The following is a 24,363-nucleotide window of genomic DNA, read 5'->3' as shown; positions in this document are numbered from 1 at the left end:
AAAGATTTACCCTCAGAGCAGGCTTCTCTATGTGACAACATCATGTGTGTTTTTGTGTCATATAACTTTAAAACCTTTGCCAAGCTGTTCTCCTGAGACTGCACTGTCTATTTCAGCCTCGCTGTTCAAGGCCTCTCTTTTCTTTCATCAGCGTGCAGCAGCAGCCAGGATGATCCCAGTGGGTGAATTCAGAAACCTCGGCACAGAGCAGAACTCAAAGTATCGGGTCCTGAAACCGTGGTGGGATGTTTTCTCAGAGTACCTGTGCATTGCTATGCTCATGATCGGAGTCTTTGGGTGCACCTTGCAGGTGAGGCGTCTACAGATCAGCTGCTTTTTGATCATAAGTTTTTTAAATGTGTTAGGCTATGAAATGAAGCAAATTTAGCAAAGTAATCATTCTTAATAACCTATTTGTCTCTATTGTGGTGAATCAGAACAACCTGCTGGAAAACTTTGTTCCCACTCGCACTCCTCTCTCTCTCTCTCAATGCTACAGCAATTCCTTCATTATCTGACCTCCAAGTCAGGCAAAAACACAGACACTATAACTGAACTAACTCTCCTGACCCACTTACTGCACATTCAGATCACTAACATGCTGCTTAAAGTGTCTCTCACCCCCTGATTATCATTTATGTGTCACGTTAAAATAGCACAGAAGAAAAGCTAAGGAATTCATATGTAATAACTTGTACTACTTGTTTCTGTCTTTTGTTTGCACTATATTTGTAAGGGCAGTTGTTGCTTTCTTTTCAAGAAAAGAAGTATGCACAGTCCAATCTATTACTCACTTCAACTTCAGTAAGACACACGTAGACAACAGAGAAGCGGCACAGTGAAAACACCTGTGAAAAGACCAGTAAACTAGACCCTGAGCTAGCTGTCTGAGGCATTACACCTACAGGCAGTACAAGTTCAACTGGATCAGGAAGTGTCGCTTACAGAAATCAAACGGACTGCACTGCAATAAGGTTGGAATGAGGTCATTTTAATATGAAAGACCAAGGCAGTTGGCATTTGTGAGAAAAAAAAAAATTAGCATTAGCTCATTACAGGGTGTCAGCTGGCCAGTTCAATAGCTCTAAACATTTCTAACACAAGTTAGAAAGAATGAAAAAGTAATTCCTTTCATATGGCCATGTAAAAGGTATTAAACTGTGTTTAAATTGCAATGCAAAATGTTTTCAGTATATTGTGACTGTAAGTTTTCAGAAAAATCGATTTCATAATCAAAGGATAAGACTGGTGATATTCTACGTAACTACATAACAACTAACCATATATGTCAGATTACTCCCTGCCTTCACTCTTGTATTGTTATTAAAACACATGAAGGTGTATATAGGAATGTGGCTACGCTCTGTTAAAGATTGTTTCTAGTTTTTACATCTGAATGAGGGAAGCCCCCAGGTTCATTTGGAAACTATTGGAGCAGCCTTCAACCAGTCGGCATCGACCACCATATACCCTATTTTATTTGCCAAAACCCTGCCACTGCCACCATTGTAGTAACTACTTAAACGTCATCGCACATCTACCTCCGCTAGTTGCTGATTGGTCAAACCTTGATGTAAACAGGGTTTCCAGACAACAATCAGAGAGAGCGAAGACTGAAGCTGAGCATTAGACAGGTAGAGGCAGGTTATAACAGACTGGTTGTTGATTTTAGCAAAATGCTTCATCCCACTTTTCGATTATTTTTCCTCCTTCCCACCTCATTTATTCTCTCCTTCATCTATTTTAAACAGCTCACCCAGGACAAGATTGCGTGTCTGCCCAGCCACTTCACCAGCCCAACACCAGAGGCAATCGACTGCAGCCACATCCGGACCTACAGGGAGAACGAGACGTCGCAGCACACACCGGTCAGACCCGCGAGCCCCATCATACAGGAGGTGTTTGGCCGGAAGAACAATTTGGACATTCACCAGTACGTGTTTGTCAACCACTACTGCTATGAGAGATTTGTCCACTGGTATGCAAAGTACTTCCCATACCTCGTTGTGATCCACACTATGCTCTTCATGGTGGCAAGCAGCTTCTGGTTCAAGTTCCCAGGGACTTCTTCTAAACTAGACCTCTTTGTCACCATTCTTGGGAAGTGCTTTGACTCGCCCTGGACGACGAGGGCCCTGAGTGAGGTTTCTGAGGAGAGAGGAGAGGAGAAGCTGGTGAGTTGGAGGAGGGACACCATTTTAAAGGATTCAGCAGAAAAGCAAGCTGATGAGGAGGAGACTGTAGGACTTCTTCGATCCTCCTCTATTAAGTCTAATCCAGAGAAGAAAAACCCAGAGCCCCAGCCTGCCCCCTCTGTGTTGGATAAGAAGGAAGGAGAGCAGGCCAAAGCTCTTTTTGAAAAGGTGAAGAAGTTCCGGACTCATGTGGAGGAGGCCGACATCTTGTATGTCATGTATGTGCTACAAACGTCACTGAAAGTCTTCAAGTTCCTTCTAATCATCATCTACACTGCAGTGCTGGTACCAAACATTGAGATAGTTGTGCGCTGTTACGTTCCCCCTGAGCTGACTGGTTTTGATATCTATTGCTGTAACCACAACAAAGCCCATCTTTTCTCCAAGCTTGCCTACTGCTACATCTGCTTTGTGGGAGTTTATGGACTTCTGTGCATCTACACCCTCTACTGGCTCTTCCACCGACCACTGAAGGAGTACTCCTTTGAGCAGGTCAGACTGGAGACAGGCATTAACGATATACCGGATATGAAGAACGATTTTGCGTTCCTCCTGCACCTTGTGGACCAGTACGATGCTCTTTATTCTAAAAGGTTTGCTGTGTTCCTTTCTGAAGTCAGCGAGAGCCGCCTCCATCAGGTTAACCTCAACTATGAGTGGACGGACAAAAAGCTGCGCACTCGTCTTGCCAAGAACTCCAGTAACCGGCTGGAGCTCCACCTGTTGATGTTGCCAGGGCTTCCTGACACAGTCTTTGACATTCCTGAAGTGGAGTCACTCAAACTAGAGCAAGTTAACAACGTTACCATCCCACCTAGTGTGGCAAAGCTGGCATCTCTTCAGGAGTTATCGCTGATCTACTGCCTTGCAAAGCTCCAGCTGCCTGCCCTAAACCACCTCAAGGAACATTTAAAGGTTCTGCATCTAGCTTTTGAAAGTTTGGAGGAGATCCCTGTGTGGATGTACACCCTGCATGGCCTGGAGGAGTTACATCTCAATGGTCCTTTAACCAATGAGTTGTCCAAAAGTGCCACTCTGGATTCCTTTAGAGAGCTCAGAGCTTTGAGAGTTATCACTCTGCGTTCCAACCTCACAAAGATCCCGCCCAGCCTTGGGGATGTCGCGTTGCAGCTGCAGCGGTTGTGCATCTACAACGAAGGGATCAAACTCCAAGCTTTTAGCAGCCTGAAAAAGTTAACCAACCTAGTTTCACTTGACATAGTGGGCTGTGAGTTGGAACGCATCCCCAGTGCTGTCTTCAGCCTGAACAATCTGCAGGAGTTGGACCTGAAGGACAACAAACTCACCACTGTGGAGGAGATTCTGAGCTTACAGCACTGCCAGCGTTTAGTGACGCTGCGGCTGTGGCACAATAAAATCTCTTATATCCCCGATCATATCAGTAAGCTGCACACTCTGGAGACACTGGACATTAGCTGGAACAGGCTGCGAAATCTTCCCTCGCGGCTCTTCTACTGCACCAAACTCAGGCACCTCGACATCTCCCACAATCAGCTCACCTCTCTGCCTTCTGAAGTGAGCATCCTGCAGGGCCTCCAGTTCTTCTCTGCAGCTTTCAACTCTTTGGAGACCCTGCCAGAGGAGCTGTTTTCCTGTAAAAGGCTAAAGACATTGGTTCTTGGGAACAACTGCCTGTCATATCTTAGCTCCAGAGTGGCCAACCTGGCCCAGCTGGTACGGCTGGATATTAAAGGAAACCGTCTGGAGTCTCTACCGCTGGAGATTGGGGACTGTCCCCTGCTGAGTCACAATGGGTTGATTGTAGAGGACAATCTGCTGGATCTGCTGCCATCAGACGTACGAAGCAAGTTGGCTCAACAATGAGTTTGTAGAGCGCAACATTGTCACGGACTTGTCTTTTCTCAGCATGGTGGTCGATTATGTTCTGACAAGCTGCAGAAAAGAGAACGTGAAATATTTAATATTAAACAGAACAAAAAGGAAAACTACAACTGACCACAAAAACCTTTTAGAACTTATTTACAAGTCGTTATAATGAAATGTGTTAAAAACTGTGTCAATGACAATTTTTTTTACTTGTTTTATATACATTTAACAAATAAGAACTTTTTTAAATTGATATTTTACAAAGTTTATAGTTATCCTGTAAATACATTACTACATTTATTTTTTACAAAACCTGATTTTTATCTAGTTGGTTTTACTGGTGTAGATCACTCAGTAATCTAAAATTTAACAGGAGATATTCTAATTTAGGGTCAAATCACCATGATGTGTGGATGACACAGGGGCTCAGCTCTATACACAAATCAAACAGCGAGCAAGCTTTGACCTTCAAATGTTTTGGATCAGCTTTTTCACTCTGACTCATGTTTTGATACTGGATATTTTTGCACTGAATCCCGTTGGACAGGTTTTGCAGCATGAAGACGTGTTTCCCACAGTGTGGTGGCTCATGTTGCTCCCTTTCAAGAGGGAGAGAAAGCCTTTCAGTAGCTCATCTGTTTACATATTCAGAAAAGAATGAACACAGGGCAATGAAACAGATATAGGGCAGGCCAACATAATAATTAAAGTGCAACCGCATACAATAATTAATCATTTACCGCAAGAAAGAAGATAAAACTGTCTTTCAAATACCTTTTGGATGAGTACTATCAAGCCCAGTAGTGACTGCTGATACACAACTCAATATTTCTTCCAATACTTCAACAAATCAGCAGCTTCATTAACATATAATAGTGTGAAAAAGTATTTGCCCCCTTCCTGATATCTTATTTTTTTTGCATGTTTGTCACACTTAAATGTTTCAGATCATCAAACAAATTTAAATATTAGTCAAAGATAACACAAGTAAACACAAAATGCAGTTTTTAAATGAAGGTTTTAAATTATTAAGGGAGAAAAAAAAAATCCAAACCCACATGGCCCCGTGTGAAAAAGTGTTTGCCCCCTAAACCTAATAACTGGTTGGGCCACCCTTAGCAGCAACAACTGCAATCAAGCGTTTGCGATAACTTGCAATGAATCTTTTACAGCGCTGTGGAGGAATTTTGGCCCACTCATCTTTACAGAGTTGTTGTAATTCAGCCACATTGGAGGGTCTTCCAGCACGAACCGCCTTTTTAAGGTCATGCCACAGCATCTCAATAGGATTCAGGTCAGGACTTTGACTAGGCCACTCCAAAGTCTTCATTTTGTTTTTCTTCAGCCATTCAGAGGTGGACTTGCTGGTGTGTTTTGGATAATTGTGCTGCTGCAGAACCCAAGTTGGCTTCAGCTTGAGGTCACGAACAGATGGCCGGACATTCTCCTTCAGGAGTTTTTTGGTAGACAGTAGAATTCATGGTTCCATTTATCACAGCAAGTCTTCCAGGTCCTGAAGCAGCAAAACAGCCCCAGACCATCACACTACCACCACCATATTTTACTGTTGGTATGATATTCTTTTTCTGAAATGCGGTGTTACTTTTACGCCAGATGTAATGGGACACACACCGTGGTTCACCACTGTTCCATGTTTTCTCCATTTGTGGATAATGGCTCTCACTGTGGTTCGCTGGAGTCCCAAAGCTTTAGAAATGGCTTTATAACCTTTTCCAGACTGATAGATCTCAATTACTTTCTTTCTCATTTGTTCCTGAATTTCTTTGGATCTCGGCATGATGTCTAGCTTTTGAGGATCTTTTGGTCTACTTCACTTTGTCAGGCAGGTCCTATTTAAGTGATTTCTTGATTGAGAACAGGTGTGGCATTAATCAGGCCTGGGTGTGGCTAGAGAAATTGAACTCAGGTGTGATAAACCACAGTTAAGTTATGTTTTAACAGGAGGGGGCAAACACTTTTTTACACAGGGCAAAGTGGGTTTGGATTTTTTTTCTCCCTTAATAATAAAAACCTTCATTTAAAAACTGCATTTTGTGTTTACTTGTGTTATCTTTGACTAATATTTAAATTTGTTTGATGATCTGAAACATTCAACTGTGACAGATGTGCAAAAAAATTGGAAATCAGGAAAGGGGCAAACACTTTTTCACACCACTGTATATTGTGTCTCTGTTTTATTTTCTGTTTACTCTTGAGCACAATTGAACATGAAAGAATACAATTGAATATGGAAGAATCACAATTTGACACAAAATCACCTTAAAATATTTACTTATTTTATTGCAGTTGATAAGTGAAAATAAAATTAGTGAAACAAATTGAAACAAAGATATAAAATGAAAGTTGCCCTTGCTAAACGTCATTAAGGTTAGGGCAGTAAATGCTGAAAACTCTGGATGCATTTTACTTGCAAATTCATCGTGTCTGTCTATTTTACAAACAAATACATGCCTGTTTTCTTCATTCTTTCTTTCTTTCTCCCTGGGCTCCCTTCATCCAACAGTGTCGCTGTCTAAAACACACAACACACATAAGAACAGACTTCCACTATTCATCCTCAACTGTAGTGCAGTCATGTCCAGACTTGTATGCCCCCAAAACGGGATCCTGACAGTTTTCAGACACACCTCACTGATACTCAAGCATACTGTGACCTGCCCACGCCTCAAACAAAACCTTGTGTTTTCTTTTTCTTTCATATTTGATAATCTAGATGAATTTGTGAAGAATTCAGTACTAATGTACTAATGCCCAACGTGAGAATACTTAATCATTTTGTCATTTATTTATCTCTCACACAAGGCGGCAGTGAACTGTGTAACTAGTATTAACCCAAACAGATTTGACTGCATCGTTGCAGCTGAGACTAAAATGTCATGTTGCCAACGGGGTTTCTTTATAGTCGTCAGAAGGGATAACTTCAGTTAGAGGAGTGGCACCACACCAGGTTGTACAAATTCCTTATTTTCTTTTGGAAAATCAGATCAATTGATCAAGTGTATTCCAGCAATGTGTGTTCCAGTCTCTTAAAGGTGATGTTTCACTTTCTGCAGGCTGTAACGAGTCGATGCAGCTCGATGAAGTGAGTTGAAGACAAATTCAAATATATAGCCCAACAGAGCATGTTTATTGATATCAAAGTTCATGACTCATGAGATCGTTTATGGTATTTTTCAACTGGTTGAGATGGAGCTTTATTTTTTTTTAACACAGATTAATGACAACTCTATTATGCTTAAAGGCTCAGACTCCAGTCTCTTTTAATGCAAGACTACCATGTCCTTACAGTACATACAGTATATTGAAAGTTGGTCAATGTAATCCCTTTTGTCCATACTCACTGTGAAGCGAAGCCTTATCAAGACTAAACAGTCTGGAGGGAACACAAAAGATTTCACACTAAAGACACTGAAAGAAACTCTTTCGCTGTGAATACTGTGTTTCTGATCCCTGACCATGTGGGAACAGTGACTAAGACCAGTAACTCATTCAATGTGCATATAAGGCAATATGAGTACTGCTTTAAGTCACATCTTAGAAAAATTTTAAAATGATTCTTGAATTCATTTTGAACTTGTCATATCAATATAGAAAGAGATTAGGGCTGCAAGTAATTGATAACTGATAACAAAAGATTTTTGTGCAGATATTTTTGATTGATAAACTGTTTGGTGTAGTAAACACAGTAAAAAAGAGCCCGAAGGAATGTCTTCAAATATCTTGTCCCAAAGCCAAAGAGCAAATTCACACATTTGATAGCCTGGAAACAATCAAACCTTTATATTTTCTGAAAAAAAAATACTTTTAACTACTAACAGAAATTTAAATAGTTGCCAATAGTCAATTTTGTGTTGATCAACTAATTGGTATTACTCTAAAAGAGAGCTAGGAGGCACCTTGTTGGAGGAGGGGTTTAAGAATCTGACCATGAAGATGTAACGGAAGGAGGAGGCTGACACAGTTTTTTCTGGTCTACTCCCATTTTTTTCTTGCCATTTGCAAACTTGTCTCTGTTAGCATATCTCTCCCAACCTGCAGAACAAACCAACCGCAACAGTGTTTATTCAGGAAGTATTTGCACATACGGCAACACACCCACCTTTGTGTTCAGTGAAGTCACTGAGCTCTACCTAGTGGCTGGGTGCGTAGCTGTCTGAGGGTGTATTTTCCATTGTCACAGTTTCATGACGGATGCAGCTGCGAGGGTGAGAAAATATACTTAAATAATAATCATAGCTGTGTCTTTATTACACAAGATGAGGAAGTGACAGCACAAAAGCAGACTTCTGACAGGAAGGTTGCTGTTTCAAAACTCAAGGCTTTTTGGGAAATATGGGTGGAGAAAGTACAGTAAATTACTTTTTTCACTTGAGAGGCACTTATAGCAAAATAGTGTTTCAGTCCCCAAAATTCAAATATCATGGCTGGACCATGGTTACTGAGTAAAAGTAGCAATACTTTAATGTAAAAATACTCCACTCAGCAGAAGTTATACATACAAAATCATACTTGAGTAAAAGTAGATGAGTATTATCAACAAATATGCTTTAAGTTCAAGTATAAAATAGAAATACCCTAGTCACGTACAAGTACTTCAAAACTGTTAAATGGAAGTTTGTAACGTTAATGTCAAATAAATTCAAAAAATGTGTCATAAGTTGAAATAAATATCTTTATATCAACGAGCTGATATTATGAGAAAAATCGACATGAACAACACAGTAACAATCGTATGTGACCTCTCTGTGATATCACTGGACTGGCAGCAAAGCAGGTGAACTGCATCTCATTTTTCAGCCAGTGAACTTGGCCAGCACCACAAGCAGACAAAATAGCCATTGTACGAGAGCCTGGAGAACAAACCTCAGCCAACTGTGCCACCGTTACCTACCAGCCCCGACACAACAGGGCCCTCATTCATTTTGAGTTTCAGTGCTGCTATCTTTGTGACCTTTGAGAGGGTTTTCACTGCGCTGTGCATTCCAGTGCGGAGTTATTACAAACGTCCTTGATGAATCACCTCGGAGAAGTGCTGGCCACTTAAGGATGCATGAAAACATAGTTAACACAAAGCAAGTATACAAATAAAACAAGTACGCATCAAATGAGTGAACTTCTGTATCAGTAAAGGTATTCTTATTTGTTTGGTTCTCTTTACAAAAATATAATATAAAAGAACCTTCTAGGTTGTAGTTTTTAAAATGCAAAAACAATGTTTCAGTCGAGGCCACAGCCATGAATATACAGATACTGAGGACAAGAGTTCCTCCAGACTCAACATCCCAAGAAGTGAATTTCAAAACATTTTCTTTATGATCCCGGTTAGGAGATATATGACATGTCAGTAAGGAGCAAAAAGTAACACTTGATTATTTAAATTTTAATAGGATAAAGGTGTCAAAACGGTGCATGTTTTCAATCACATTGCCAACTGTAAGATTTACTTTCCTATTTCAAAACCGTAACCACATTGGCAGGAAGTTGAATTCCTGTAAACATATTTGTACATTTCATCTTATTGTGTGCATCTTTTCTTGTTTCTTTGCTGCTGTAATAACTCAATTTCCGCACGGTGGGATTAATAAAGTACAAGTCTAAGTCTAAATCTAAAAATTAAGCCAATTTATTTTTAAACATAAATTGTAAAATTTCCAGGATGAGTTAAAAAAATAAATAAATGCCCATTTGCAGAAAGCAATACTGGGATAACCTTAGTGACATCAATGAGCTATAATTCAGGAGTAGTAGCTCATAGTAGCTATATAGAGTATATAATTACTTTAAAATGAAAAAGAAATCATAACTTCAAGTCCAACACTTTATTTTGTGCTTTCTTCTTCAAAAAGTAAAGTGAATCATTTCACTGTTGTTTTAAAAGTATTCATAAATAACATCTCAACAAATCACAATAAATGTTGCTATTTACAAAATCATGGGAATATTCAGTCCTATTCCAACAATAAATAAGAGAAAATTTATAGACTAAGTACATCTAATTAAGAGTAACACAACTATGCAAAGCAATCAGGGTGCACCAAAACAAGTAAAAAAACAACAACATACAATGTATCAACTGTTAAAATCTTACACATTAGAAATAATGCAATCATTAGAAAACACTGGGGAAAAACTATCTACAAATGTGCACTCCCAATTAATAGGGAAAACAGATATATAGGTAAGTGTAAGGTGCCTAAATTGCACTGTGCAAAAGAGGTGTCTACAGTATATAGCCACCAATCCACTGAAAATAAGCTGCCAAGACAATATGTCCTGTGTCATATATTAATGCTGAGCCACTATTCACAAAAATTAAACCTTTACACATCAATGAATTCAAGTCACCAGGTTTGAAGCACAAAAGTGTGAGGTCAGGGTTACCCAGTGCTCGAAACGGGCCGGTACTCACCTTTACACATTTTATGTTTGGTGTATCTTTCAATCTTTTCTCACCACTTCGTTTTTGACTGGTGCAAGACAGGACCAGTGAAATGGAAGGCTGTGATTGGTTGTTACGTTCGGGACCAGATGACTGACAATGAAACAACCAATCAGAGCAGCGTTAAGAGTTAAGAGCGTGCTTCTCTCTGGCTGATCTAATTTAGCACCTTTCTCACGGGCTTCATTTTTACTCTGCGGTTAGTGTAAATTGGTTCACATTAACCTGAAAATAACGTCGGCTTGAGTCAGACAATGACACAGCAGAGCTTTTGAAAGTCAAAACCTACACACATGGTACTAAATGCAGACTGGGAGCTGCAAGCTATGGTCAGCAGCGCGGATAGCAGCAAAGAGCCAGTTGTAATGTTCGCATCACCTACAATTCAGTTTAAGTATGTGAATATCATATTTATTATCAACGACAGTGCTGTTTGTCCTCCCAAACATGTCTTGTGCCTGCTTAATTTACTGTATGCCCCATCAAATAATCAATTACATAACTGAAGCTTAATGTCTACACTGTTTCCTACACACTTCCTGTATCATCTTCAAATGAAAAACCCTCGTTTCAAATTAAAAGCCATCTTTTCTTTCATACAAGGCCAAGTCACATACTATAGTTAGAACTGGTCTTGTTATTTGTAATTGCTTTGGAAATGTATGTTCTGAACATCATCAATATCCTTATTTCTTTACATCCTTCGATCGATATTTGTTTTTCAGTGTGGGAATTGAGAATGTAATTTGTAATGATTTTCTGATACCAACTGATACACACGCAAAAAATGTGAATCAGGCGAGTACTGCCACTTATCTTTTTTTTTTTCAGTTCAAGCACTGGGGTTGCCCAGAAAACACAAACTTCTGCCTAACTATGAATGTGGGCAAAAAGCGAGTCAATCATATCAGGCACACACGAGGCTCGGGCCACGTCTATCGCTGTCTGACCGCTGATGTTAGCGTGCTTCAGGTCGGACCGTGGCGCCAAGAACTTCACAACGTCCCTGTGGCCTCCCCGGATGGCGATGTGGATAGGCAGGGTGCCGCTGTGGTCCGGGATGTTTACTGAGGCACCGTACTCTACCAGAACCTGCAGGGTGTCGAGGAATCCTGTTCGAGCTGCGTCATGGACAGGCGCTATGCCGTGACTGTCCTGGACATTTGGGTCCGCTCCTTTCTCTAACAACAAACTGGCGATCTTGGAGTTCCCCATCATCATCACCTGTTAGAGACATTAGAGGGGAGGTGAAGAGAGAGCTTTTGTAAATTCAGCATCTGTGTGTAAATTGCAGTTTGTGACCCTGTGAACTCACACACCCACAGAAAATGTTTCATGTCAAACATCTCCACTAACTTTACAAATCCCTTAGAGGACAAGTAAAATATAATCTGTCGAAGTATTAAACAGTAAAGATCTAAAGTTAGTGAACCAATAAAACAAGTAGGAAGAGGAAAATCTACAAAGACACCTGTCAGTGTAGCAAGTACATCAGGGTAAAACTAAAGCAACCTAATAGAACAATCCTACATTAAATTACACCTTTGTGTTGCATTAATCTGAGAGATGTTTCTACTTCGTGAAGCTGAAAAGATTCATGGTTAATCGATTAGTCGACCCACTTTAAATAAACAACAACTATGATAATCATTTATTTAAGTCAATTAGAGTCACAACAGTTAGGCCAATGATTAGTTAGTTGATTGAAAATGAATAGCTAATGATTTTTATAATAAATTAATCATTTGTAATCTTTTTTCTAAATGATAAACTGCTAACATAATCTGATACCATCTTTTTTTTTTTATTGTAAATATTCTCTGGTTGATTTTGTTCTCCAAGATAATAAACTGAGTATTATTCGCAGGTTGTTGGTCGGGAACTAAACAAGACATTTTAGACTTTAGGAAACACTAGTCAACATGCTTCACCTTCTGGCATTTAAAAAACCAAACAGCTAAAAGTGGAGGGACATTTCTCAGTAATTTAGACATTTTATAGATAAAAAAAAAAAAAAAAAAAAAAAGTATTGAAAAAAACAGGTTAATTGGTAGATAATAATTATTAATTAAATCAATATTTGGGTTTTGGGAAAAATGTATATAGCACGGTATCACAATATTTTGACTGGCAATATTGTAGCGATAAATGAAGACTAAGAATCAACATTTAATTATACAAAAGGTAATATATCACAATGTATTTGATTGCAATACTTCGCACATTGCAAACTATCGGATTGTGGAGCCTCTGGAGAGTCTCACTCCACAAACAAAACACTCCAGACGACAAAAGGACCATCAATTTAAAAAAACAAAAAAAACAACAGAATATTATAACTATCCTGAAGGTGGGACTTATTCACCTGCTTTGTGTAATATTGTGGGGCTGTAAGAAAGAGGCAAATGAGTGTGCATATTCTTTCTTTTATCTATTTCCAGAAAGTTAAATCAAATATTTCAAATGTTACTGTACTTTGCTGGTTGCTGGCCAATACAACATACATTTGGACACTTAATTGCAAGGCTACAACTCGAGATTATTAACATGAGCCTATATAGTAATCTGAGTCCTACAAATGTTAGAAAATGGTGAAGAAAAAAAATCGTGACCAGTGATTCCCAAAGCCCACAGCCTAAAATGTCTCGTTTAGTCCTGAACGACAGTCGCAAGCAAAATATAGTCCGTGGTTGTTGTTTTTTTGTGTCATGAAGGACTAAAGAAACCGTAAAATATTCTCATTTAAATTTTAGCCTATTTTTTTTTTTGTGCAGCTGTAAATATATAACATGCATTCATCTGAACATGGTAATTGATCGTCACCTGTAACGCAGTCCTGCCAAATTCATTCAGAGTATCAGGATGCACTCTGCATTCCTCCAGGATCCGCCGCACCTCGCTGCTGTCCCCTTTGGCTGCAGCCGCAGTCAGAGCTTTGCCGGCATCCATCTGACTCAGGACCATTATAGTCAAGTCTGCTCGGTGAGAAACGAGCCGCTGGTTACGATTAAACTCAAAAACAGCTCACGAGAGCGACATGACAAAACGCAGGAAGATGATCGTCGGCCACAGCGAGCTGACGTTACTACAGCATCCGGCTAACGTAACACTGCAGTTCCCCGCTGACGCCATGTTATCCTGACTGTGAACTTACGGTTACACCAGGTCGCTTTTTCTTTTTTTTTTCCTTTTTTTTTTTTTTTTTTTTTTAAACAAAAGGACACGGTCAACAAACACGCTCAACACGTTTCATCGTTGTGCCGACAGACCGATAAGTCACGTCGTCTGAATGTTACAAACAGTTAGCATCCAGGCTAGCAGCCGACACCAAACAGAAAACTGTCGCGCTTTTAAACGTACCTTGTTCGGGTTCGTTAGGATCCAAAGCGTCGCCGAGATTTTCCAACCTCCTGTTAAGACCGCTGATTTTCAAATAAAATCCAAACGAGAAGAGTTTATCAACATTACAAAATACATTTGCGCGGTGAGATCTATACAGCGATGTCTCCACAGTCCCAGAATTTACAAACATTGGAGAGAAAACACGCCGACCAATCACAGAGCGCACAGAGGGTGTCGCACTTCCATTTATGGTAAAAGAGGCGGTGTTACAACTCGGTTACTACGCTATCACTGTGGTAACAGCAGCGGTTGACCAATCAGCGCACGCGGCGAAGAAAGCGGGCGATCCGTATACGTTGATGTCACCGAGGCAGTTCATTCAAAAAAAATTCTGACTTTTGGTTGTGTTTATCCGGAGATAAGTGTGGAAAAAAGGCGGGTTTAAGTTTTTAATTTTAGGCGGAATTTAACGACTGTGATTGCACAATGCATTTCTACAATATGATGGCAAAATCTCCCCTTTTATGGTTGCTGACTCAGGAATAAAACAAAGAGGCACAAGAAAAACACCAAGGTTAGGGATGATAAAATGTTTTAAGGCAATAATGTGATTAAGCATTTAAATAATTTCCAGTGGTCTCACAATAAACACATAAAAATCGAGTTGTAGACAGATTCCATAAAACAAAACAATTAATATTACACAAAGCAGGTGAAATTTTAAAGACATTCTTTCAGTCGAGTAATCATTTATGCTCATCTGGAAGTCCTGGAAGTGAGCACTATACAGTAAAGTATCTCCTCTGGCTTTTACACAGTAGTCCTCAGCTGGTAATCTAAGTAAAAAAAACAATAAATGCAAGGCAAATTATGAAAATTAAATTCCGTTTTTGAATCCATGGATATGTGACCTCAATTTGAGAATCCAAGTCAGACAGAAAATCACTAATGTACCTCCACTCTGTGTAATGTAGCGGACCCAGGGTAAAGCCTGGTAACCACTTTTTTCTATGATCTTCATATACCGCACCTGGTGGAAAAAAAGAGTAACAGACCAACACAACTTGTTGAGGCAAGAAACATAAATGTGCATCATCAAATCAAAATTAAATCCACATTCCCACAGCAAATACATCAGCTCTTACAGGACCTGACTTGACTATCCACAGGCTGTAAACTTTGGACGGCCAAGTGAGCTTCTCAGGTAACAGAGCTCTATAATGAATAAATCATATACCGTAAACAAGATACACCACGCCCTGACAGGCTTCCAGAATAAACGTGCTTTCCTTGCACAGGGACTTGACTCATCCAACCACAGGCTGTATTCTGGGGTTATTTGACATTAAATGGAGAAAATCACAATAAACACACAAACCTGTACCCACACATACCTGTATTCCTGAGACTGTAAAGTATGGGATTTCAAATTTGACAGTAATGGGAGGTTTGCCCTCCATCTCATTGTTCTCCACGCTCGGCAAACCAAAGTGAGCTCTCATGAGAAACTCTTTGCCTCCCTGCATAGATGGACGCACACAAAGACAAATGCATGAGGGAGACGGACAGAGAGATGGACAGACGCACATAAACCCCCTAATTAATTATGTGCACTTTTTATGGTGTGGCTTTCTTACAGGGAAAGATTTGATGGTCCACACCACCATGTTCTTCTCAGGCACATATTTGGCATTGCCTGTGCTGGTTTTGAACTTGGGTGAGTCGGCATCGCTGGGGACAGGGACCCTCACCTCCACATTGTTTGCCACAGACTGTTTTTTAAACTGTCCTTTCGCCTGCAAATACAGAACAACATACACTGCAAAAGCATCTTCTTTGCTGAAAGCCAACTTCATTGGGTCAAGGACGACTTCAACTGTTCATGTAAAAGCAGTGCATGGGCATCATCGTCTCAACAAGGTAAACAAAAAAACAAAGATATGAGACTCCGGATCAGTAGTTCCATCAACAGTGACAAAAATATTTTTTTCTAAAAGTTTTAAGCTTTTCATGCTTTAACGGTACTTGGCAGTTTCCAAAGCATACATCTCCAGTGACACAAAATATTCAAGCATTTACCGAGGATGAATGTTCTCCAGAGTCCGCAAAATTCAGTACACCCTCACAACCCCACGCCTGTTTCATGCACCTTATGTAGGCCTTTTCAGCTTGTATCTAAAGTAAGTCTTACTGCAAAACCAACTGCTCTCTGGGCACAAATAAAGTTAAAAGTTGAAACATTGATAAAATGCACGTGATTTCACTGTATATGTAACTAAAAATACCCCAAATTCCATACATTACCTTAACCATGATTTCCACTCTGCTGTGAGAGAATTTCTCAATGACTGATTCAATCCATATCAGAGGTTTCACCTGTAAGAAAGAAAGGATAATGTTTCATCATACAAATGATTTTACAATTAAATCAATGCAACAATGTGTTCTTTACTCACATGTGCATCCAATTTAGTTTACATGTTAATTTCATTCACGTGTTTACTTGCATAGCACTAGAAGCCTGACCATTTTTGCACACGTGTATTTGCATAAGTCCCAAATCATGTACTGAATATAGCCTATCGTACTATGAAATATGTCAAAAGTGACAAGTGTTTCTATAAGGTATAAACAGAAGGTAGTGAAGTGGACAGTACGTGAGTGTTGATGCGGTAGGACATGAGTTCAGACTCCCCGTCAGGAGGAACGAAGGAGATCGTACGATCGCTCTCAAAACGTGAGAGACGGACACACTGGTGGAACTTCACATCTTCCATCACCACAGTCTTCCCCTTATCACCTGATCGATAAAACAACACAGTCCGTGTACTTTCAATAGAATCAGAGCATGCAGCACCTGGTAATCCAGCTATCTATAAAACCAAAATAACAGATGGACGTGGTGAGACGGAGGTTGCATACATACGTCCAGTGAGGGCGAACAGAACTCGGTCATTGAGGCCCAGGCGCAGCTCAGGCATCCCAGACAGCATGGTCTTCAGCTTGATGCTGCCCACGATGTCGCTGCTCATCACACTGCCGTTGGCATTCACCTGAAGAGTGTGAAGGAGTGGATTACATTTTTCAAATCCAATAAATTATTGTAATTTGAATAATTTAGTCAGTTACACCAAAATAAAGTACCAAAAAAAGCCTTAAAATATAGGATGTGATGTCACAGAAAGTACTGCTTGACTTAAGCTGACGTAATGCAAAATGTGATGAAAAGGCTACTACTACTACTACTACTACTACTACTGCTACAAATACAACTACTACTACTACTACTACTACAAATAACAAGCAACTAATGGATATATTGTTACAATGTCATATAATAATGCTACATACTGGTAAAGTTACTTATTTTACAAAATCTTTCATTACCTGGTTGATTGTGGCCCATTCAGCATGTACAATATACATTTACCTAATAACAGACTTTAAAATAAATTCTATAATGTAGTGACTGCCCAACTGAACCACATACTCTGTTTTCTATCTCAAATATACATTATGTCCTCGGGCATTTTGCCAAACAACACAAATGACAACAGATGCGATTGCTACAGATGTATAATTCTCAACAAAAATATATCTTTAAAGATGAACCTACACTAACCATTGATTTGTTAAAGTAGAGAACTATTCCATTTTTCATCTTACCAGCACATTGATGGACTCGATGACATCAATGAAGACCTCGTTCTTTTTGTATTTGAGTCCCTCTGACCGCCAGGAGACCGCATTGGTGACGGTGGTCGGCACTTTGGTCTTTGTCACCTCGAGCTTGGCACCTTTCTGAGTAATGTACCTGCGAGAGATGAGATGAGCCGCTGTGATGCAACACCAGGCTTGTATATCTACAATACCTATATGTCTACATGTGCATCTGTGTGTAGTTTGAGGAGTCTCACTCCTGCAGGATCTTGCTGTCGGTAGTTTGAGGGAATCCAAAGTCCATCAGCTCATCCAGCAGCTCATAGACGACCACGAAATTATCCTGAATGCTCTCCTCCTCCAGCTCTTTGAAGTACTCAGTGAACACCTGCATGATACACACAACAGACGTCATCCTTACCTGTCAAGACTCTGAGGAACTGACAGCGCTTCCTTTGATTATCACCATCTTAAACATACACCTCCCCTCAGAAACTCGATGGACAACAAATATTAACAACAAGGATTTAAAAAATTTTTTTAAAACACCACCGTGTGTAATCGTATTGCATATGTCACTGACCTCGACTAGTTTGTAGAGAAATGAGTATACGAGGGAGGCATTTGAGTTCTTGTTTGTGGTGGCCACAACTGTACAGAGGTCAAGTCAAGGAGTATTCTACACATACATTATTACATTTACAATCCCTGCTGTTCAAAATTTCTCCCATTCATTTCAATTTCAAGGCGAACTTATAAGATTCTCTTCAAACGAATATTATCAGTCTTTCACAGCAAAGGATGTCACTGTATAGTCTGTAGAAGAAGGATACGGTAGAGGTTGCTGTGTTTGATCCACAAGAAGTGGACGTTGCCATGTGACATCACGGGACAGACGAGCCCTTCCTCCTCATGCTGCATGAGTAACGGCATGAAGTGGTCGATCTCTGCCATGTTCACATCGCCTTTGTAGTTCCGACAGATCAGCACCTGAGCAGGGAGAACAACAGCGCGTGGTTGTCAGGCAAATAAATGGTAAACTTAACATGTTGTAAAACAGCACAACTTTTAAGATTTAATTATAACCAAATGATGGTGAGCCTATGTAATATGAAAATAAGGTAACTTTTGCAGTTTCCCTCCAAAATTACAAGCAAATTTAAGACACCATCTAAAAACATAACAACATTTTGCCACAATTAATGATCAAGGCGTGCAACCTGCTGTTGGACACAACTGAGGATATTAGTGATTACAACAAGAATTGGAAAACGTTTAATTTAACTGTAACTGTCAGTAAAAATATAGACAACCTTTTTAGTATTCTTTCTTAAAAATGATATTTTATGATGTGTTCCTCTCTTGAATAGAGCCTGACCAATATATCAGCTAGCTGATATTATTGTCAGATATTGGCACATATAAATCAGTTTTATTGTATGTTGACTTTTTTTTTTTTACAGAGCTTAATACATAAAGACATGTTTGTGTGTGTGTAGTTTTTTGGTCAATGTGGACAATAAACTACAAAATATCCTGCCTCCATCTTTGTCACAAGTATTTATGAACCACATTTGAGGGATTATTACCTAAAATATCAAACATTCTCTGCTTCCAGCTTCTCAGTTGAGACGACTTACTGCTTCTCTTATGTGATCATAAACAAAATATCTTCTTGTTTGTTGGAAGGACAAAACGCACCTTGTCCACAACTAATTTATTAATCAACAAAATAACTGTCAGATTATTGGATAAAGAAAATGAGACCCAACTGAGATGTGACTCTTTCAAAAGGTCAGAACTTTATTTTAGGAAGATGCCCAAAATATTTCAAACTTGCAGGAAATCAAAGCCACTTTTAACCACTTGTGTGCCACAGAGATCCTCACCACTTGTAAAGGCTGGGCGAGTCTACAGACCAGCCAACTTTACGAACTGTTACCTGAAGTAGCCTACTACAGAGGACAGATAAGATGTCTCAGATAAGACAAAACAGGACAAACCTGCTAAAATACAACAATCTAATGGTTACAACCCGCTGTAAAGTCACCAAACAAGAAGTTTGCTTGGATCAAATGTAATCATGTGCTGCTGTTAAACCCTTTTATCAGACACATAGCATCTGTTCTGTACTTCATGTGTACTTCCACTCCTGTTCCTTAGTAACACTGACTTCTGGGTCAGATTACATGTTCTGTCTGGAAAGAAAGGGATGTTTGTGCCCTGTAATAAACAAATGGCATGAAGGTTACAGGTGCTGCAACTCCACTGGCCACCTTCACTTGCGTTATTGAAGACTGCAGCCTGTATTTCCACTGACAGCCATGTATCCGGAAGTAAATAAATAAAAGGCCAATGAATGAGTGTCGCAAGGTCCTTATTAATTTTTAACGACGCTTTTAATATTTAACAGTCGAAAACGTAACCCAAACAGCTAAAAGCAGGAACAAGTGTAGGGTTTTATAAGTCGAGTTATAAAGCCGAATAAACAGTTATCAATGTGTATGATGATCTTACCTTCCCTTTCAGATCCAACACAAATATAGCCGAGGCAGACATTATTGTGTTTGCAGCCACGACTTTAAAAAGCACACAAACTCAGCTCAAAGTTCAACTCGACTCGTCACCGGTACCGGAGCAGCTTGGCCATCAAAATCGGAAAAAGTCCTTACAACACCAGTGACCGCCGTCTCTTTTTCCTGTAGTTGCCGTGACGTCACCGCACCCAGGTGAAACATTCACCAGCTCACCTGAGTAGATGAAGGTTAGGAGGATGCGCTGCTCGGTCTGCCCGCTAGAGAGCGCCACAAACACACAAATCCGAGCAGGGACGAAGGGTAAGCTGAACTCTATGTCATGTTGACTAATGTATTTTCCAGGTTCTTCGGTTGTATTTCATTTCTTTAACCACAGCAGCAATTATAAGGACAAATTCTGCCTAATAAATCTAATCACAGTTATCCATAAATACTCTAACAGCAACTCTGGTTAATTATGCTACTATTATTTATGTAAACAGAAAAGCTGACAAAAAGTTCAGTATCTTTGTCTCCTGGTGTTTTATTTAAACTAAGGCTGCAACTAACAATTATTTTAACTATTAATCAATATGCTAATTACTTTCTAGATCAATTGATCAGTTGTTTGGTTTATAAAATGTCAGACATTGTTGAACAATTTTGTCCTTTCTCCTTAAGGCCAACGTATAAATTAAAATGTCTTATTTTGTCCTTACTAACAGCCCACAACCAAAGATTATCATGAAGGATTACAGGAAATTTGTCACATTTAAGAAGCTGAAAGCAGAGAATTGATTAATAGATGATCAAAATACTTAATTTCCTGTTGATCAACTAATTGATCAATTTAACAATCATTTTAGCTCTAGTTGAAATGTGTGCCCTTATCTGTGTTGCCTAGCATGTGCTTTTACTTTCTATTTATATTGCTGTACACCTTTGTGTGCTTCTTCATCAAGTTTGCCTTTAAATAATATGCACACCCTGAAGTTTGGGAGTACTGTACCTATAGTGTTGTCTGGAGGGCGGGTCGTCGTCTATACAGTATATAAATATATATTACAGGCAAATTTGACAACAACAAAGCCATTGCTAATGTCATTACTAACACCTGTGGTTCTCCTACCATAAGAAGTTTTGTCTCATTCAGCACTACCTTGATCTGCCAACGTGACCTGCAACCTTTGGCTTCAGAATTAGAGAAACATCTACTGCTCATGTGCCTGGGGAACCTCATAAGCCATAAACTCCTTTTAGCCTCTGTGTGGCATTATGCCCCAGATCTCGGCCTCTGCTTCTTATCAGCTGTGCGGAGAAAGGCAATGACACATAGCCAGAGGTGTGTGAATGTGTGTCTCCAGCGCCAGATGGAGATCAGTCTTTTCCAGTATCCCACTCCTTTAGTCCATATAGGCTTGGTACCACTTATCTGGGCTCTGTTTATCTAATGAGACATGACTATATATCTAAGCTGTAAATGAGATCGACACACCTGAGCCATGTTTTGTTCACACAGGATATGAGCTTTAGGAAGACCATCACAGATCCTCTGCAAAACAGTTGCTGTGCTGCATGATTTCAGGTTCCTTATACAACACTAACGGCCAGGAAAATTCTCAATCATTCCAGTTTGCCTGCATTTTGTTGTTTCAGTCAAGGTTAGCATCTACAAATGTTCGCGTTTTAAATGTCAGCCTCACTGCCCGAATAAATCTGAGGCCACAGGAAGAGCATTTTTCTTTCATGAAAACCTAATTGTTTGTCCTTCAGCGACATGTCCTATATGTGGCTGACTCTTGCTCAGTGGTTCACATGAGCTGGATTATACAGGAGAGGAGAAGAAATACAGAAACAGCTGCTGCAGTTCTATAGTGGCAGAGGCCCAACACAAACATATGAAAACCTTTCAGACAAGGAGAACAAAATCTTGACTTTGTTTCTTTATGTCTGCAGTTCAAATGAAGTTGAACGTTTGGCTTGCAGGAAAGTTAAACAGAGGTTTCCACTGCAAAATCCTAACCGTGTATACAAATGATTATTTTAATACTTCATCCCTTTAGAAGCTTTATTTTAGCTCAAGATATAAGCATTGACCATATGATGGCATATCGGATAATCAAGTAACTGCTTCAGTCAAGTGGCAAACAATCTCTGGTACCTGCTTTAATTTGTCAAATCTATCTGTCTTAAATTATGGTCATATGAAACAAAAAAAGGAATTTGTAGATGTAACCCTGGGTGAGTATTTTTTTTTTTTTTTTTTGTGCATTTTATGGACAAAATTTGTCAATTTTAAAAAATGATAAAAAACAACAACAACTTTCATTCCTAAAAAGCAGGTGAACCAAGAGGCCTCAACCTCAAGTCTAGCAGGGTTGACATTACTCTAAAAAAAGAAACACATTGATATTTAAACAAAAAGTATACAATGCAATAATGTAACAGTCTGTTCTCATTTGTTAAATTAACTTCTTCATGTCAATTTAAAAGCCTTTACTTAATGTTGAGTATTCTTAAATGTATTCGATGATCTGAGACATCTTATAACTTTACTTAAAATCATGAGTAGTTGTTTAAGGAATCTTAGATGCAAGAAGGAATGGGGGGATTGAAAAAACATGCAAATTAAGTTGCTGACAAATTAAAGTACTTTATTATTATCGTTATGACCCCCCAAAATCTCTTTACTAAAAGTGCCCAACATAACCATTACAGTTGCACCAAAAACAGTCAGAAAAATAACTAACCTGCACAACTAACACCAGATTGAAATATCAATTAAGTATTCATACGATCTGTGGCATACCAATAAGTGAACTACTTTAATTTTACTTAAACCTTATCGCCTCACTGGCGTTGATGACATTTATTGAGGTAAGATGAGGTTATCTGGGTTTCTCAAAACATCTTAGCATCTTATCTTGTGTTAAATGAATTGTAAGACAAACTCTTGATGTCATGGGAAACACCATAAAACTGGATAGTGAGCATTATGTGAACATGAAATGATTTAGTCAGCATCAGGAACAGTTGAGCTCAGCGTGATGGATCAGAGTAAAAGAGATATCAGTGAAACCTTCTGTGATACGTGACTTGATAAGGCTGTGAGAGCTAGTTTTGGAACTGATGCAGGATATCCAGCTGAGATGCTCATGACTGTTTTCCCACCTTTCACCACTACAAAAGAACCTCCTTAGTTTACAGTGGATTAAACTAAACAGTTGCATCCTTCTGCAGCTAGAGACCAACCCGGTTACATTACATTACATTTCATTTAGCTGACACTTTTATCCAAAGCGACTTACAATAAGTGCATTTCAACCACGAGGGTACAAAACCCAGAACAACAGGAATCGGTTGTCAAGCAGAGGCCAAACACGCTATTGTTGCTAGCTTCTCATCAGGACATTTGGTGCCCTATTCGGTAACCTGACAGGGGAATATCTATCCTCCATCCTCCATCCTACCCTGTTCTTCCCCTCCCACTGTCAATTTTAGAAGACACTCCCCTTTGCTTACGAGTCAGTGGTGTGAGATGCAGCTCCACCCTTTTTGTTGCCACCTGGCCAATAGGAAGAGAATACACATATGTAAATAGTGAGGTGAGGAGAGGATGCAGATGACAGCCAACATAGCAAGAGGACAGGTGTCATTTGTCACCTGGGCCTCCACGACACGCGGTATCTGTCTGTCGCCTCTTGGGTCTAGTTATTTAACGTATAATGGTGTTCAAGCTAATTTGTTATAAGTACCAATGTGACAACAGTGATGCTGCTATAGTGATGGAAAAACAAGGTTTTCGACCTCTTTGACTGTATCAATGCAATCCGGTCTATTAATTGATGAAACCACCAATTTATTACATTTTGAAACACAAGCTGGGAGAAAAGTGATTGTGCAAAATCAGATGATCAGATGTGTTACTGTTGGGTGTGGAATCCTGACAGACGACATACCACAGCTCCAACTATGACGATGATGATAGTGCAGCGTTGTCCCTGAACACAGGCTGTCCCTGACATCAAACCCAGTTACCACACACAGATACACACACACACACACACACACACACACATACACACACACACACACACACACACACACAAACACACACAGATTATTGAAGAGGGCTTGCATATCTCAGCATGAGCATATCTCTATGTCTGAGTTGTCCTTTGTTTTCACGAGTCAAGGTCTAACATTCATTCAGGCAGATGTACGTTATATATATATATAAGTATAAGGGTCATTATGATGTTACTAATGGGAGCTCAGTCCACCAATTTGTTTGAAGTAGTTCTTTGAGGTGCAAACTTTGCAAAAATTTGACCCTTGGTAT

The 24,363-nt window shown here is 39.5% G+C and overlaps 3 protein-coding genes across 3 annotated transcripts; 1 reads left to right on the top strand and 2 right to left on the bottom strand.

Moving 5' to 3' along the window:
• Nucleotides 1-169: 169 nt before the first annotated feature.
• On the top strand, nucleotides 170-4,256 carry LOC138209611 (volume-regulated anion channel subunit LRRC8E). Its single transcript, XM_069168299.1, has 2 exons — nucleotides 170-310; nucleotides 1,752-4,256. Exons 1-2 carry the CDS (start codon nucleotides 170-172, stop codon nucleotides 4,038-4,040), a joined length of 2,430 nt encoding a protein of 809 aa, XP_069024400.1. The 3' UTR covers nucleotides 4,041-4,256.
• Nucleotides 4,257-8,718: 4,462 nt separating this feature from the next.
• On the bottom strand, nucleotides 8,719-14,118 carry cdkn2d (cyclin-dependent kinase inhibitor 2D (p19, inhibits CDK4)). The gene is made up of 3 exons (XM_069167906.1): nucleotides 13,864-14,118; nucleotides 13,327-13,478; nucleotides 8,719-11,727 (listed from the first exon to the last, which is right to left on the bottom strand). Exons 1-3 carry the CDS (start codon nucleotides 14,033-14,035, stop codon nucleotides 11,374-11,376), a joined length of 678 nt encoding a protein of 225 aa, XP_069024007.1. The 5' UTR covers nucleotides 14,036-14,118; the 3' UTR covers nucleotides 8,719-11,373.
• A 168-nt stretch (nucleotides 14,119-14,286) lies between these two features.
• ap1m2 (adaptor related protein complex 1 subunit mu 2) lies at nucleotides 14,287-20,212 on the bottom strand. The gene is made up of 12 exons (XM_069167273.1): nucleotides 20,023-20,212; nucleotides 18,339-18,495; nucleotides 18,089-18,156; nucleotides 17,763-17,893; nucleotides 17,512-17,659; nucleotides 16,772-16,898; nucleotides 16,503-16,645; nucleotides 16,150-16,221; nucleotides 15,483-15,641; nucleotides 15,240-15,365; nucleotides 14,800-14,875; nucleotides 14,287-14,681 (listed from the first exon to the last, which is right to left on the bottom strand). The coding sequence occupies exons 1-12, from the start codon at nucleotides 20,062-20,064 to the stop codon at nucleotides 14,656-14,658; spliced, it is 1,275 nt and encodes a 424-aa protein (XP_069023374.1). The 5' UTR covers nucleotides 20,065-20,212; the 3' UTR covers nucleotides 14,287-14,655.
• Between the last annotated feature and the right edge of the window lie 4,151 nt (nucleotides 20,213-24,363).

This window comes from Embiotoca jacksoni, unplaced genomic scaffold, assembly GCF_022577435.1.
Source record: "Embiotoca jacksoni isolate LCO1_2020_lvr unplaced genomic scaffold, fEmbJac1.0.p SCAF_4, whole genome shotgun sequence".
Lineage (NCBI taxonomy): Eukaryota > Metazoa > Chordata > Actinopteri > Embiotocidae > Embiotoca > Embiotoca jacksoni.
The sequence above is the reverse complement of the archived record's forward strand: the minus strand, read 5'-3'. Positions and strand labels throughout refer to the sequence as shown.

Coding starts and splice junctions, on each gene's coding strand:
- LOC138209611 (XM_069168299.1), top strand. CDS start 170: ATGATCCCAGTGGGTGAATTCAGAAACCTCGGCACAGAGCAGAACTCA. Junction 311..1,751: donor TCTTTGGGTGCACCTTGCAG/GTGAGGCGTCTA, acceptor TATTTTAAACAG/CTCACCCAGGACAAGATTGC.
- cdkn2d (XM_069167906.1), bottom strand. CDS start 14,035: ATGTTTGTAAATTCTGGGACTGTGGAGACATCGCTGTATAGATCTCAC. Junction 13,479..13,863: donor TCCTAACGAACCCGAACAAG/GTACGTTTAAAA, acceptor CTCACCGAGCAG/ACTTGACTATAATGGTCCTG. Junction 11,728..13,326: donor TTGGCAGGACTGCGTTACAG/GTGACGATCAAT, acceptor TGTCTCTAACAG/GTGATGATGATGGGGAACTC.
- ap1m2 (XM_069167273.1), bottom strand. CDS start 20,064: ATGTCTGCCTCGGCTATATTTGTGTTGGATCTGAAAGGGAAG. Junction 17,894..18,088: donor TTCTCTACAAACTAGTCGAG/GTCAGTGACATA, acceptor TGTATCATGCAG/GTGTTCACTGAGTACTTCAA. Junction 15,366..15,482: donor GGACCATCAAATCTTTCCCT/GTAAGAAAGCCA, acceptor CCATCTATGCAG/GGAGGCAAAGAGTTTCTCAT.